Below are 16,285 nucleotides of genomic sequence, written 5' to 3' on the forward strand. Positions count from 1 at the left end.
TGCAAACACACAAAAAAACACTGACTGTTTTAAACATGTCGCTTCATTTGACATATTAATACGATGATCAATTTCTTTCATAAGATCAGCTGAAGGAATGTAAATAGTTGTTTAAGAAAGCATATTTGTGCATTCAAGGGAGCTTTATGCTGGCTTATATCATAGCCGTGTGTGTGTGTGTGTGTGTTTGGAGTAGCCCTGTAGCACACAGTTCAGATTAAAAGAATGAATTATGAGTTTTCCTCCCAGAGCACATTAGTCTTAACACACTGAGCTGAGTTCTTTCTAGGAGCTTCCAGGCATTTCCATCCATGCATGTCCAGAGCTTATGTTAATCAAGTGCTTGGTTTTGGTGGAACCCATCACGGGAACACAGGAATACAACCTGGACTCACAAAATCCTTCATAACTAAGGGCATTTTAATAAAGCCAGTCCACCTACCGGCACGCTTTTAGGAACGCTTTTAGGAAGTGTGAAGACATCGGAGTACCTACACACAAGAGCTTGCGAGTTCAAACCCTGAGTCACTAACACTACCTGCTCCATCATTGTGCTGTCCCTAAATGTGGTCAGCTGATCTCAGATTTGGTCTTATGACACCGTGGTAGCTTTAGTAGGAACTTGGGTAGCTTCTTACACTCTCAGAAAAATGGCACCCTACACCAACAGGTTCACTTTTACAAAGTAAAATCTCTTTTTAAAATCTAGAACTATTAACCATTCAGAACTCTTAAGTGTGTAACATGAGCTGGAGAGGTAGCTTTAACATTAGCTAAGCGGATTAGTTGTGTGTTGGGTAATTGTATTATACTGTGTAACCGAAACCACTACTTTAGGTTAAGCACTACATTGAGCCACATAATTGCAAAGAATCGCTAGTGATCATGGTTAATCAAATTCAACCCTTGTTAACCCAGTGAAGCTTGTGACTCTGCAAAACCAGGATGCTCCTCCATACATCCACAACGTCAAACAACCTGACTTCATGCTGTTCGTATTGTTTGTGTAGTATGGAAAGTTAGAACAGGAAAGAGCTTCATAAAAATGACTGATGGGAATATTACATATCTGATACTGTGAATGAAAAAGTCATGAAAGAGAGCCAGAGAGAATACAAGCAGAAGAGGGAGTGTGTTTCTCATCCCATCCATTACCTTCCCACACCTCAGGCCAGCCCGTGACTCTGTGAGATAACACAATCAGCCAGTCAGTGAGGATAAAAGTCCTGATAGACGAGTTGCTCTGAGTTACCTCTTAAATATGTCAAACACAGCTCTATGTGCCAGCCAGAGCATTCGAAAATACATCACACCCTTACCTTAGCTTCTTTAAAAATATCTATTATTGTTGGACATGTTTCAGCTGGAGCTTATTCAGTTTCTTACAGGCAACATGAGGACGTGGCTTTGTTTCTCCATCACCTTTTTCTTTCCATCACATTCTATTTAGGCATGTTTGTTTCAGGCACCAGGTCTCCAGGACGCTGCCAATCCATTATGTGTGATTGCAGACAACAGCATGACACCCTGCAGCGCTGACTCACTTTTATCTGTGTGCTAGTTGTCAGCAGCTCCTTATGCACGTATGTGTGTTTTGTGATTGCCTGATTAAGGTGAGGGATCAGGGCTTCCTGTCAGTTCCTGGCGCCTGCAGGTCCGCTCATGGGGTCAGTTAAAGCGCTTGTGTACCAGACAGTGCAATATGGCACAGCATTTTCAAATTCAGAACCATCCATACTCTGGTCGAGTACCTGTGCTTATTCCCACTACATAACACACTTGTGAAAGTAGAAAGAATTCTCTGGAGGTTTTCGACCTGGTTCCAATCAAAATCAAGCGATTCGAACCAAACTTGGTCTTTCTTGTTTGTTTTTTTGAGCTGCTCAAATGAGCGGCGAGGCACAAATTGAGCCAAATGCCATTGGAGAAATGCCATGTGTTTTGGGGCTTTGGAAATAAGCACTTGATACAAAAACTCTTTTATATAATTATCTAGTCATTTGCTGAGTGCCGCCTCCGTGTTCTCCATGCTTGGGTGATTTTTGTGATTTCTACGCCACTTGGGACAAGTTTGTTTAAGTTTTTCAATCACTACATTTCTGACCAGTGAATAAAAGAGATTTGCGGGGACATTTTCAGGCTCTACACGCCCCTCAGACAACTTTTTGCTTTTTTGGCTTGTGTAATTATTTGCAGTGTGAAACCAAACCAAACCAAGTATCAAACGAACCAAAAGTATTACATTTGCATTGATTCAGACTCACCAAATGGATTAATAATTGTGTGGAATACACAGTGCTCTCTGGTGTTTTTAAATGTCGAAGGTTCTTCTACACTTAAATAATGTCTGTACTATGCTACAGGATAATTGGGCGGCTTTTGAAGCTAATGTTCTCCAGAAAATCACAAAAGGTGCTCCCTCCCTTCCTTCTTTACTTGAACTGAATATATCTCTTAACTTTGCAGGGCTTCCTGGAATAACCAGGTTATATTTTGGATTTGTTTGGCTTGGATGGAGATAATAAAGATTAAATAAAAGGCATGATGAACACTGAAGTGGCTTTTGAGTTCAGCCAAGTTCAACGCTTTGTAAGATCACATCGTTACTTAATCAAAGTCTGTTTGTGGTTCTCAGGTTTCAATTTTTTTTTTTTACTATGTCACCAATTATATATAATTTTTAGGTTTCTGTTCTTAAAAACCACAACAATAATTATGTAAGGTGGTGAACCTCATGTCTTGCTTTGATCTTGGTCTAGTCGGTTATCATTTTTGTACTTTCGGCCCTCTCTATCTCTAAGCGTGTAGTCACCTGGATAGATGTTTTTTCTTGAACACAATGGCCACCTTTTACACCGCTCTTTCCACACCCGTCCTCATTCAGCTCCTTCCTGAAACAAATCGGACAAATTCTTCCCTGTTCCCATCGGGATTCCCTGTGTGGCTCTAGTGTTACACCGTGTCTCGCCCCAGTCTGAGTCGCCGGTGTGTGAAACTTGAATAAGATGATTGGACTTATTTGGGTGTTTTAATGCTAAAGACCGGTCTCCGTGTAGCCGATCCGCTGGCATGTGGGTGTCACGAGGCCACGGCGGTGCCGGGTCACAGAGCTCCACCCGGATATCGAGTCTTCCTGAGACTCACAGTGATCCTCCACTCTCACGGCTTCTTTATTAACTATACCTTCTCCAGCGCAGCGCCCAGGAGGCGAGCCAATTGGGCCAGACGGATGTCTGTTCTCTCCTACAGACTGATCGGGTCTCGGTTTTAACTAACACACTTAGTTCCTCTGTCCTATTGACACACACGTAAACAAATGCAGTGCTTTGTAAGAGGCTCGCCGATTAGCATCAGTGCTAATGGATCAGGCAGATAGGAATTGGCAGTGCACCATTTAGGCACTCAGTGCTGTTACTCTGTCTACTGTGTTTACATCTGTACTCAGTGGCCTCTGTGTGAGGACATCCTGTATCAGGGCTGCTGCAGGAATCCCAGAATGATTTCTGCTCCATTCAGCTCAAGTGTTCAATTCAATAAATAATTTAACCAGAAAAGAAACATATAATAGTATACACTTGTCCCAATTCCTTCAAATGGAGCTGATGAGCCAAAATATGTTTGTGGTACAATTAAAGAAAGCTTATAGCTAACGTTTAGCATTGTGCAAGTTTTGTAAATTTTCAGTCAAACGGAAGTGTGAGTAAAGACTTCCAGGCATGATGTTATAGCAAAATAATCAATCTTGGGTTGGTGTAATGCAGCCTGACACCATACAGAGTTAATGTTACCACCTTGAAGTTGATTATTTTAAAGTGTTTTATTCTTATACCACAGCAATTTGTCAACAATTACAATTCGTTATTTATTAAAGAACGACACTGTTTCATTTACATTTTAGCAGCTATAAACAGATGTTCCCTCTTACTAGCCTCTTTTTTTTAATCTCTCGTTTAAAGTTATAACACAAACAACGCAGCTTGTCATGTTACTGAGAAACTAGAAAGTCCTTTGTCCAAAAGTCACTGAGTGTTACAAAATGCTGCCACTCGAGACTTCTTTTATAAATGTTCTATCAACATCTCCATGGCAAACATGATGAAAACAACACATTTTTTAATCCATAAACCAGTGATTTTTGCACTACTGTCACTCCTGACTAAGGTGTGCCGTTACAGAAAATTAATCAACACCTTCTAACCAATCAGATTTGAGAATTCAAAAGTGCAATGGGATAAAATTACATAAATAAGCTTTCTTGTTTTTGTAACATTAGCTTTGCGCTCTGAGAAACAGGGACAGCTGACTGAACCTTCAGACATGTGTTGGACACAAGTCCTGGCAAGCGTTAAAAGTGGAGCAGTTATTAAAAAGCAAACCTCATTTTAGCATAGAAATGACTTGTCTTTGATGCGGGAGCCGTGCTTGAAGTGCACACGTGTTACTGATACGGTTTCAGTGATTAAATTAAAGCTGACTTTACGAGCCATTGTTTTTTGGGCAAGCATCCCAAAAGCCCTTTAGCACAAAGATCAGTAAAAGATCACTCTCTGTATCACTCTCTCTCTTAAGTCTTAAATAGCTACGATAAGGCCCTGACCCGCTATTGCTCTCTGTCTTGTCGTTTCCAGACTCCAGGAGGCAGGGGGCGCCAGCGTGCAGAGTCTGTCTCTGTCGGAGAGCCACGTGGCCGAGCTGGACGGCGAGACGGTGCGTCTGTTCGGTCCGGGCGCTCTGGAGACTCTAGAGAGAGGCTGGGGTGTGCAGACAGCCAGCACCGTCACTACCATCACCTTCCGCTATATCCAGTTCGACACCATCGTGCCCCATCTGCCGCGCATTCGCCTCAAATTCCCCAACCTCACGGTGAGCCTCACGAGTTCTCCACTCCAGCACTCTAGAGCAGGACTTTATCATCCCAGTGTTCAGTGTAGCTCTGTGCAAGTGCATGTGTACAGGTCAATATTCTGTGTATGAAATAAGGACAGTTCTGGCAATGCTTTCCAGGTGTCTTTGCTGTCAGTAACTTCTCTTCTCTTCTCTTCTCTTCTCTTCTCTTCTCTTCTCCCTATTCTTTTTCTCTTCTCTTCCTTTCTTTTTCTCTTCTGTCATTGTTCTATCCTGTCTTTCTCTTCTCTTCTCTTCTCTTCTCTTCTCTTCTCTTCTCTTCTCTTCTCTTCTCTTCTCTTCTCTTCTTCTTTTCCTCTCCTTTTCCTGTCCCTTTTCTCTTTCTCTCTTTTTCCCTTGTGTCTTCAAACTCTCCTTCAATCTGTACCTTTCTTTTCTTTTCTTCTCTTCTATTCTTTTTTGCTGCTCTTTTCTCCTCTTTTTATTTTTTTCTTCCTCTCTTTTTTTCCTTCTCTTGTCATCTTCTGTGCTTTTCTCCTGTCTTTCTCTCTTCTCTTCTCTTCTCTTCTCTTCTCTTCTTTTTCCTCTTCTTTTCCTTTTTCTTTTCTCTTACTGTCCTTTTCCCTTCGGTCTTCAATCTCTCCTGCAATCTCTCTTCTCTTTCCCTACTTCTTTTCTTCTCTTCTTTTCTTTTTTCACTGCTTCTCTCTCCTCTCCTCTTCCTATTCTTTTTTCTTTCTCTCCTTTCTCCGTCTCTTGTTGGTCTCGCCTGTGCTTGTCTCCTGTCTTTCTCTTCTCTTCTCTTCTCTTCTCCTCAGCACCTGATCTTTATGGAGACTAATATAACCCGGCTGCTGCAGTTAGCAGCTCTAGCGCAGGTAAAGAGGCTGGAGCAGGTGACCATTGATCCGGAGGGAAACCCCGTGGTGAGCCTGACGCTGTGGCGATCCTTCCTCATCTACAGACTCAACCACCTGAACCTGCAGAGAATCAATGGCACGGAGGTACACACACCTGCACACGCCAGCATCCAAGTACAGAGTACACTAGATACAGTCGATAGCTGCATCATGGTCAGCAGTGTGTCATTATAAACACTAAAAACAGACAGCAGACAGGCTTATTCATTACACACACCCACACCCATGCTAATTTAGCATTCACAGCTAATGAGGTAGTCATTACAGGCTAATGACTGGGTGGTGAGAGTGTATTTACTCTTTGCTGCATATTGACAGGACATTTTGTGGTTCCAGTAAACACATTAAATATGGCTGCTGTCTAGATCTTTTATTTTATATCTTATCCTTTTGTCTGTATTACCAGGTGACGATGAACGATGTCATGGCGGCCGAGCGCCTTTTTGGGACTCTGGGTCACGTGGCTTCGACGGAAACACCGCACTCTCGACTGCTTCTACTGCTGGAGGAGTCTAGGTGTGTGTTCATGTGTGGTACGCGTACAGTACATGTGTGTGGCATTCTCGTGAGTCTGTGTTTGCTTTTCATCTCACGGTGATATCCAAGTAAGAGTTTATTACCCAAAATGCATTGCAGTGTTTGAGCTATAGGATGTGTGTGTGCCTGCCTGAGGGACTGTGTGCATTGGATTTTGTGACGAGAGTTAACAAGAATGCTTCGAGCATAAATACATTTGTCATTTGTGACAATTTCAGTGTGCGTGTCAACAGTATGTATGTGTCTACAACATGTGTGTGTGTGTGAGTGTGTGTGAGTGTGTGTGCCTATACATTGACATGTATTTACTTTGGGGCAGGATGGTACCTGCTTGGCATCAGCAGGCGTTCCTTATCCCAGCCAAAACCACCTCTGACTCCATCTGTCAGCTCTGTTCAGTAAAGCTGCTTATGGCACCAGTCAGCACTGCAGCGCAAAATTAGCCATTAGTTCCTCTGTCGCTTCACAGTGCTGTCACATTTAAGCCAGCGCCTCACAAGAACATCTCGTAAACCTATCAGACCCAGTTTTCTGAAACCCATTAGACCCAGATGTCTGAAATTCTTAGCCACAGTGATGGTGATAGATCTTTAAAAAGGTGATGAATTAGTAAATGTATCCCTTAAGGGTATATCCTGGGTATCTTTCACCTGTAAGGAATAAAACACATGGGGCATGCTGTTATAGGAAATAAATCAGTGACCAGGTGGCGTGATGCAGCCTGACACCATTACCACCCTGAAGCTGATTATTTTCCCGTAACAACACATCCCTAAGTGTTTTATTCCTTTTATACCGCAGCAAGTTGCCAACCTTAACAATATATTATTGATTGAAGAATGACACATCATACTTTTTATCTGTTTATAGTTACATTTAATGCTGTGGAACATCCGTGAAACAAGTTAGTTCGTAATCATTTACTCTAAAAAAAAAAAAAAAGTCGTTCCCTCCCCAACCTCGCCTTTTTTTCTCTCTCTGTTGGAGTTAATAAGACAAAAATATGCATCTTGGCATGTTACGAAGAAACCACAAAAAAACAAACTCTTCTGTCCTGAAGATTTTCTCATATCAGAAGCTTTCAATATCTGACTGTTACAAAGCACTGAAACTGGAGACTCATTCCTCAGCTCACAGAAAACTCCACCAGCTTCTGACCAATCAGATTTGAGAATTCAGCAGCGCTGGGGTATAATGGTATAACGGAAGTCTGGTGATCAGCTTCTCATAGATTTCAGATTTCCTTCCTGTGAGCCAAAGGTGCCAAAAGAAGGTAGGTGTGTGTGTGTGTGTGTGTGTGTGTGTGTAGGTGTGTGAGTATTTTATAGCTATATATGAGAGTGTGTGCAGACATATGGCAAAATGATGATGGCAGGCCAGTGCTTGTTCAAGGCAGCTGCCATTTTTAGCCCATGCTAGAGAGAGAGAGAGAGAGAGAGAGAGAGAGAGAGCTAAACATCCCAGGCTCCAGGTGAGAACTTATAAAACATATTTTCTCCCTGAGCTACTTGCAGGTATTCCAGCTAGATCACCTACACATGAGCTCATGTTTCACTATTTACTGTAATGTTCTAGATATCATTTTCACATTCTAGCATCTCGTCATTCAGGAGCTTTAGCGTAGAACCTTTATGTTCAGTCAGGTGGGCACACTTCACACCTTCATTTCTTACACACACACACACACACACACACAAAGCAGACATGTCTTTCAACTCCCATCTCTGATTAAAACCCTGAGCCACACACACCCGCTCACACATGCAGCTGAAGCTCTTGTTTTTTTCGTGCCGTAGCCTGCAGGTAGGCAGCGTGTTGAATCGCTGGCAGAGGGAACAGGAGCCGGCTGGTTCTGTGCTGCATTTCATCCGCCTTGTGATAGAACATCCATTACTCCTGTTCTTTCCCACTCCTCTACATGTATACATTATATTACAACTGGGTAATCGTGTTATCTTTCCCACACACACATACTGGATGCCTTGTAAGGAATAACACACAACTCGGGAGTGCTGTTATAGGAAAATAATCAGTGAAAGAATTACTTCCCTAACGTTAATTATTTTCCTATAACAGCATATCCTGAAGTGTTCTGTTCCTTTTACACCACAGCAATTTGCCAGCAATTATTAATTTATTTTTTCTATTAATTAAAGACAGACACTTTGTACTTTTTATCTGTTTATAGTTATATTTGATGTTGTGGATCGTCCACAAAACAAGTTATAATCACTTACTCTATAGCAGCTTTAAACCTCCAGTCTCTTTTTGTTTTCTCTCTCTGTCTCTAATAAGTTAATAAGACCAGAAAAACACAGCTTGTCGTTACAGAGAAATCAGAAAGCACAAAATCTTGACTTTCAACTTTCCCATGTCGGAAAATTTCCTGACAGTTACAAAGCGCTGACATCGAAGATTCACTGTCTTTCTCCGTAGGAAGAGGCAGCTGCAGTTCTTGCTGGAGGGCAGAGTTCGCAGGTTCGGTTTGAGCCCTGAAGAGCTGAGGGAAAACGGGAAGCTGTTGGGGGAGAGCATGAGCCGAGCGCTCTTTAACTACCCCAGCAAGGACTCCAGCTCTGACAGTCCAGAGGTGACACACACACACACACACACACACACACACACAGTTACTGTATTTCACATCTAAAATACATATACATTAACAGTTATTCTGTCTTTCAGTATTATCAGATGCACATTATAGTATCAAATAATACACAATGTACTAACACACAGTTTATTATGTGTCACATGACCTTAAGATTTCTGTCATATACACACAAGACTAATTCTGCTTCACACTACACTCCTGATGTTGCTCGAGGTTTATTTCTTCTGGGCGTGTAGCTTTTAGGGGCGTGGCCAGTCCGGCTTTTTTACCCTTTCACGCATAGTGTCCACACTTGGACAGTCAATTTAAGGCTCTTTTTTTATATTTTAGTAAAATATAAGATGTAAATCATCTCCAAATCACTTTACTGTAAATTAACAAAAACTTCTATAGCTCTCTAGACTATTTGTTATTCTCAATCTTTATTAACTTTCTACAAAAAATAAATAACAAAATAATTCAATTAGATTTTTAATTTTTTTTTTGTTTGTATATTTGTATTTTAAACTAGTGTTGTTTTTGGGAAGATGATTTTTTTTTTAGCTCCTTGCATCATGCTGTAGTCCTAAACTGTAAAATCTGTATGTTCAGAAATGATATTTTCTATAATTTTTGTCTTCAACATGACATACTTTATTAAAATATTAAAATATTATATTATATTATATTAAATTATATTATATTAAAAATTTTGGACATTGGAAGATTTATTTTTTAATTATTTCAGGCATACCGTTTTAGACATTTTATAAGACGTGAAGTATAAATAATATTTAGACACAGTTCATATATCATAGAATTTTAAGTAAAAAAAAATATATATATATATATATATATATATATATATATATATATATAAAAGAATCTGGATATACGCATAAATAATTTCTGCCTGAACAGGTTATGTTCTTATACAAAATGGATGATATAATATGATGCTGTATAGCTTTTACCTATCTTCACCTTACTTTTGTTTAAAATGCATTGTTAATAAGGAATAAAACATGATCTGGTGGTGTTATGCAGCCCAATGTGAAAAGAGGTGTTTCCACTCTGAGGTTGATTATTTTCCTATAACAGCGTGTCCCGAAGTGTTTTATCCCTCTTATACCACAGTGATTTGTCAACGATTACAATTTTTTTTTATTAACAAAAGAACAGCACATTGTACATATAACCATTTATACTGGCAATTAATGTTGTGGAAATTCTGAAGAGCAAGTTATCTCATGCAGTAATGCATGTTGTCATATTGCAGAGAAATTGCATATTCCTCTATTCTGAAGATTTCATCGTGTTGGAAGACTTAAAGCTAGCAATCTAACTACAGCAACTTAGGAAACTATTAAACTATTGTTATTAGTTTTTCCTTCCATTTTTTGCCCTAATACTAAATGGGGACAAGACACAGGTATGAACCGAAGTTGTAGTAGTACAGAATTGGAATAATATCCCAGACCATAGGATTGGATCTGGAGCTTAATTTGCTGACAAAAAACTGAGAAATTCTATTCACATATCTATTCACAGAGTCTCCAGAAATATTTGTGTTGTGCTTGTCATAGAAAGTAAATTGTGACTTGCCAGTGTGAATTAATTTTACTGTATATAGCAGTGAAACTGTATCTTATTCAGGTCTCTGACTATACATTTAACCTTCATCATTCTGTGTCCAGCTTGTAAAATCTAATATCAGCTCTAAATGTCCTCAGGAGAGCGGCAGTGAGGTGTTGGAGCGCAGCTCCGTGGTGGATCAGTACCTGCGAGGACTCGTGCACACGGCCTCCAGCACCAGCGTGAAGGGAGATGCGCTGCACAAGCTCTGGCCCACCATGTTTGTAGAGATGGTGAGGGACTGCGTGCTCGAGACAAGGGGCACAGCGGCGTACACACACACCTGCCTCGACACGCTCTCCAGTGCCAAATGAGAGGGAGGAGAGCGATGAAATGGAAAGTGTGTGCAGAGAACTGAAAGGATGTTTACTCCTCCCAGGAAAAAAACAACATTCCTGCCATTTTTTCCCATTTTCAAACACAGTCTCCTATGGAGATTAGTCAAATGTGGAGATTTGAACTTGTGTATGACTCGGAGGGACAGACTGACTCTTCTGTGAGACTCATTGTGACACATTTAAGCACTAACTGATGAGAAAGAGGGAATGATCTTTGAAAAAACATGATGCCTGTGATGTTTTAATGCTTGTTCACTTACACAAGTGTCCCAGAAGAGTAGTAAAAGTAATACACTAATGCGTTTTGCTAACGTTGGTCTTCCTAATGGTGCTGCTAACATAGACACAAAGAGAAAAATCCAGTCTGGTTCTTTTTCTGTCCGCTGTCTAACTGCGAAACACTAGAAGAGATAAGACAATTTTATGTTTTAGCATCATGCTCTCTTTTTATGCTGCTGGATATGATCCAAATGACTTGAACTCTTCTTGCACAGAGGGTTTTGTGCGCTTTTGTTCTGTATTTTACAGGATATTAAAAGAGAATGATGAACTCTTGACTGCTCGGCGTCTGAGTAATGAAAGAAAAGCGCAGTGCGTTTCCAAAATCAACAGCCACCGCCGGAGACGGCGCACCAGGAGTGGGCTGAATCTGTCAAGGTGGCACTCAGCCCGTCTGTGTGTTTTCAGGTTGCTTGGCAGGGCATGAAAAATGTTTTTCTTTATCTGTACAAGTTCACAGGAAAGTCTTAGGTGTGTAATTACCAGGGTGAGGAATGTGCAGTAGTTAGCTTCTCATCTGTTTAACAGGAGTGTTTTTGTTTCAGAATAGACTCTCTACATATCCTTTAATTGCTGTTTGTATGCTGGTACCTTCATCTGTAGATAGATCGCTTTCATACACATAATTACTGTTTAAATGGTGGGTATAGAAAAAAAGCAAGAGGGAAATAGTTTATAATAGTTAGAAATAGAGGAATTTATAGTCATATGACTCCAGACCACATGTGCTCATGATTAACATCCTTCCTGCATTCAGCAAGTAAAGTCACACACTCGGGCTAGAATCAGACTTTTTGTAAATTATTTTCTTTTATATACGATTCCATATGTCCTGAAGACACCGAAGAGAAATGTCTAGTGGCTTGGGAAACAATTCACAAGGTGAAATCTTAACACTTTCTACTATATACTGTATATATCTATATATAGATATATATACAGTAGATAGATAGATAGATAGATAGATAGATAGTTAGATAGATAGATAGATAGATAGATAGATAGATAGATAGATATTGTTCATAGGTAAAGGTCTAGTATTTTAAAGTTCCCTAAAAGTGACCCCTACATTTATAACCTCATCTACTGATGGAAAAACTGCATTACTCCCAAATTGTAAAGGATTATAAATTTAAAACAGGAAATGAGTTCTCACTTTGATTGTCAGCATCGTTGACATCAGTCTCCGTCTCATCACCTGCGGTAAAAAACATGTTTAAACACAAGCCTCATCATCATCTCTTTACTCCTCTTATCTCTGTTCACGCTAACATCGTCGGGGAAAATAATCACTGATTCATTCAGTCAATTTTGTCCTGTAGAACTTTAAATACTTTTTTTTAATGTGGAGTCAGATTTTCTGAGGACATGCTGTATTTTCCTCACAAATGGGGTAAAATTTTATACAGTATTCACTTTTTCCACATTTTAGCACATTTATTTCTTCTAGTATAGTAGACACTTCCTGCATGTGTGTGTGTGTGATGCCACTTTATCATGGTTAGGATGGAGGTGGATTCAGAGCTTATCCCAGGAACCTGGATAGGATAATAGGAGGTAGGATGTGTGTGATACCCCCACCCCCACCCACACACACACACACACACACACACACACACACACACACACACAAACACTCATTCACACCAAGAGGTATTTGAAAGTAGCCAGTCCACCTACTGGCATGTTTTTTGGCATGTTTTTTGGCAGGTGTGGAGAAACTGGAGAACCCAGAGGAAACCCCATCACCTACACACAAGACCATCAGAGAGAACACGTGAAACTCCACAGAGTTCAGGATCAAACCCTGGAGTTGTGAGCTTAATTCCCTGGATGAATCTGTCCGATTAAAGCTGAAGCACCACTCCAGGATCAGGATTAGTGAGAGATGTCTTCACTGGATGTGGCAGGATTAAAATCTGCAGTCCTGTTTGTTGTTCTGTTTAATTAATATGACTTGTCCACACAAATATCACGCAACGTTAAACACTGCTGTCAAAGCTGGTAGATCTAATCCTGCTCTAATCCCTCGATAGCAGTGCAGGAAAAACCCCAAGGCAAACTAACTCATGTCACAAATGTGTGTGTGTGTGTGTGTGTGTGTGTGTTGATTAAAGGTTGATGTGGTGCACAGAGGGAAGAGTTTCAACAGCCAGCAGAAATCAAACAGTGATTCAGAAGACTTGGGCTATATTCTTTTCATTTCTATTTCAAAGTCCAAGATTAAATGTGGGCTTAATTCGAATGGAAACAATATGTAAGTTTTCTCTAAGGAGATGTTTATTTAGCATTTATGGAAGGAGTCTCCAGTGTCAGCACTTTGTAAAAGTCAGTGGTAAAGATGTACTTTAAGGTTTCCACCACTGGAAAGTCTTCAGGACTTTGCGCTTTGCAGTTTCTTAGTAACATGAGAAGATATGTTTTTATCTTATTAGCTTCAAGAGAGAGAAAAAAGAGAGACTGGTGAGGGAACGACTGTTTATAACTGCTATAACATATATTTCACAGACATTCTACAACATTAAATTTAACTATAAATGGATAAAATTATGTCATTTACTGTTGGTAAACTGTTGTGGTATAAGAGGAATAAAACACTTCAGGATGTGGTGTTATAGGAAAATAATCTGCAGGGTGGTAAGAGTAACTTGGCTTAACGTTGGGCTCCATCACACCATGCCGTAGTTGATTATTTTCCTAAAACAGCACACTTCATCAAGAAAAAAAGGTTATTGTTGAACTTATAAGTCTTTATGTTCATGCCTGACAGTGAATCTCGAGTGTGCAGTAGGTCTCAGAGTCTCCATGAGATTTAGAACCTATTAGATCCTATTAAGGTTAAAAATTTGTTTAGATCCAGCTGTTTATTCATCTATAACACATCAAAGCAGCTCAGTGTCCTGATGCAAAGATTTACGCAAGCTACATGATGACTGTGATCTTATAATCAACATCAGAAAGAAAGCAGCTGCTTTTGCTTTGCAGTGACTAAATGATCATAATCCATCCAGTCAGAGATACTGTAAATGTTTATATTGATTACAATCTCTTTTTTCTTTATTTATGTGAAGAAAATGTATAAAAACATTTTTAGATGCAGCTGTTCAGCTGTAGCCTCCCATCCAGTAAACATCTCTTTCTCACTCTTTCTCAATTCAGTTTAAGTTAGCTTTATTGGTCTTATTAAATTCTATTAAACTCAGTGTTTCAGCGTTCCTTCCAAAGCCACACCCCCAAAACACATGGATGTTCCCTGTGCAGGCTGGGACTCCTGAATTATAGTGGAAGAATGGGATTTTTGAATCAACAGGAAGGTAGATACACCTCCTTGTCCTGATTGGTTGGATTTTGCTGGTCCACATCTTTTGCTTTTTCTTCAGTTTACAGAAACTGGAGTTCCACAGAGACCAGAGTTTTTTTTTTCTCTAAGCAAATATTGTATATTACAGTGACTGAAATATGTGGAGAATTTCACTAAATTGTTCTGACAAAAAAATTGCAGATTTCACCTTTAATGTACTTAAAGTTTAACTGAAGCTGTATCTTAAACCTACATTAAGTGGCCTTTGTCTCCCTGGTTGTGGAGAACCGACCATCCACTCTGCACATTTTAGTGTTTTTTAGGAGTGTAATAAACCGATGATTCGAATTGAACCGTATCAATCTAAAGGCAACGATTTACAGTAAATGAATCAATGCAACAATCATAAATTGATTATTACTGATTATGACAACTGATATGTGAAAAATAGTTTTAAACTGGGGTGTAAATAGGACAGCAAGGTTATTTGCCTGTAACTCTGATACATTTAAAATCATCCTTGACCACATCATCATCATTCATGAATTAAAGACCTACCCAAGGGCTGGTCTCATGTCAGTCGGAGGCTACTAAATCAAACTGTATCATATTGTGTGGAAGTCTGAAGTTTAAACCCTTGGGGTTTTCCCTCTAACACACACTTCAACTCAGAAAGGGCTGTTAACCCTTTAAGACCTGTTTGGTTTTTTTTGTTTTTTTTTTTTGCTACAAAAAAATCAATTTATGTTTTTCCTAAACCTATTAAACACACATGAGAATAAGAAACTTTTTTTTTTTTTTTTAAATATCTACTGCAATGGACTTTGGATTCATGAATAGTCACAACATAGCTAGAACTTTTTTCTTTTCTATTTGTATGTGTATCTTTTTTTTTTATTTTTTATTTTTTTTATAGATTACTCAGAACTTTCTGTTAACCACTCAGGAATTTTTTTTTTTTTTTTAATTTTGATAAGGAAAAAAATCTGTAAGTCATGTGACATGCACATCTGGGTCTGGTGCTGTTAATATGCTCCATTAGTTGCTTAGCTGTTAAAAGTGCTTAATGTGATTAGTTGAAGCAGATGTGTTAGAGAAGGAAAACACTAAAATGTGCAGGCCGAGGGTTCTCCAGGACCAGGGTTGGGAACCGGTGTGGGACACTTGCAATACAGGTCACTTTTCAGGTTTACGATTACTGACTGGAGCCCATCTGTCACTCTGCACAACGTGTCAGTCGTTCATCGGGGAAAGGGCTGAGAAACGTCCACCAACCAAAAATAATCCAGCCAACAGCATGTTGTGGTCAGAAACAGACACTGAACATGGGTAGAGGATGATTAACACACACACACACACACACACACACACACTGCATGTAGGAAACAATGAGCTTTAGTGTCTAATTGTACACTGATAAAGCGGCTTAACATGGATGGTGTGTTTACTAAAGAAGTGGTTAGTAAGAATACAGTGTTTAAACACACACACACACACACACACTCATGTTAGTGTAACTGCATGCTGACACTGATCCATCACACAAACTTCTCATGTTAATTTTACACCTGTGGTTTTTAGACACTCCACATGCCAGATTTCACTCTTTTATTTTCTTATATAATAATAATAATTTATTTTTGCATTCATCTTTCACATGGAGTTTACATGTTTTTATTTTTCATATGTTAATTTGAAATTAATTTCCCATGTAGTTCTTTTTTTTTTATTTTTTGCATGTAATTTGTTTTTTCACGTCTTACTTTTACACACGTAGGCCATGAGTTTTTTTGTGATTTTTTCCCACATAATTAATTTATTTGTTCATTTTATAGATGTA

The 16,285-nt window shown here is 39.4% G+C and overlaps 1 protein-coding gene across 2 annotated transcripts in view; it reads left to right on the top strand.

Moving 5' to 3' along the window:
* The window catches only part of LOC113534311 (leucine-rich repeat-containing protein 49), a 47,186-nt gene extending 35,174 nt beyond the window's left edge, over window positions 1–12,012 (top strand). Inside the window, exons 14-18 of one of the 2 annotated variants that reach the window (XM_026927002.3) lie at window positions 4,629–4,863; window positions 5,664–5,849; window positions 6,172–6,281; window positions 8,739–8,892; window positions 10,626–12,012. In XM_026927002.3, the coding sequence (XP_026782803.3) occupies window positions 4,629–4,863; window positions 5,664–5,849; window positions 6,172–6,281; window positions 8,739–8,892; window positions 10,626–10,841 (901 nt within the window). In that variant the 3' untranslated portion in view covers window positions 10,842–12,012. The remainder of the gene's footprint in view (window positions 1–4,628; window positions 4,864–5,663; window positions 5,850–6,171; window positions 6,282–8,738; window positions 8,893–10,625) is intronic. The other variant, XM_053235195.1, reaches the window with a different exon arrangement.
* The last annotated feature ends 4,273 nt before the right edge of the window (window positions 12,013–16,285 follow it).

Source organism: Pangasianodon hypophthalmus, chromosome 6 (genome assembly GCF_027358585.1).
Source record: "Pangasianodon hypophthalmus isolate fPanHyp1 chromosome 6, fPanHyp1.pri, whole genome shotgun sequence".
Taxonomy (NCBI): Eukaryota; Metazoa; Chordata; class Actinopteri; order Siluriformes; family Pangasiidae; genus Pangasianodon; species Pangasianodon hypophthalmus.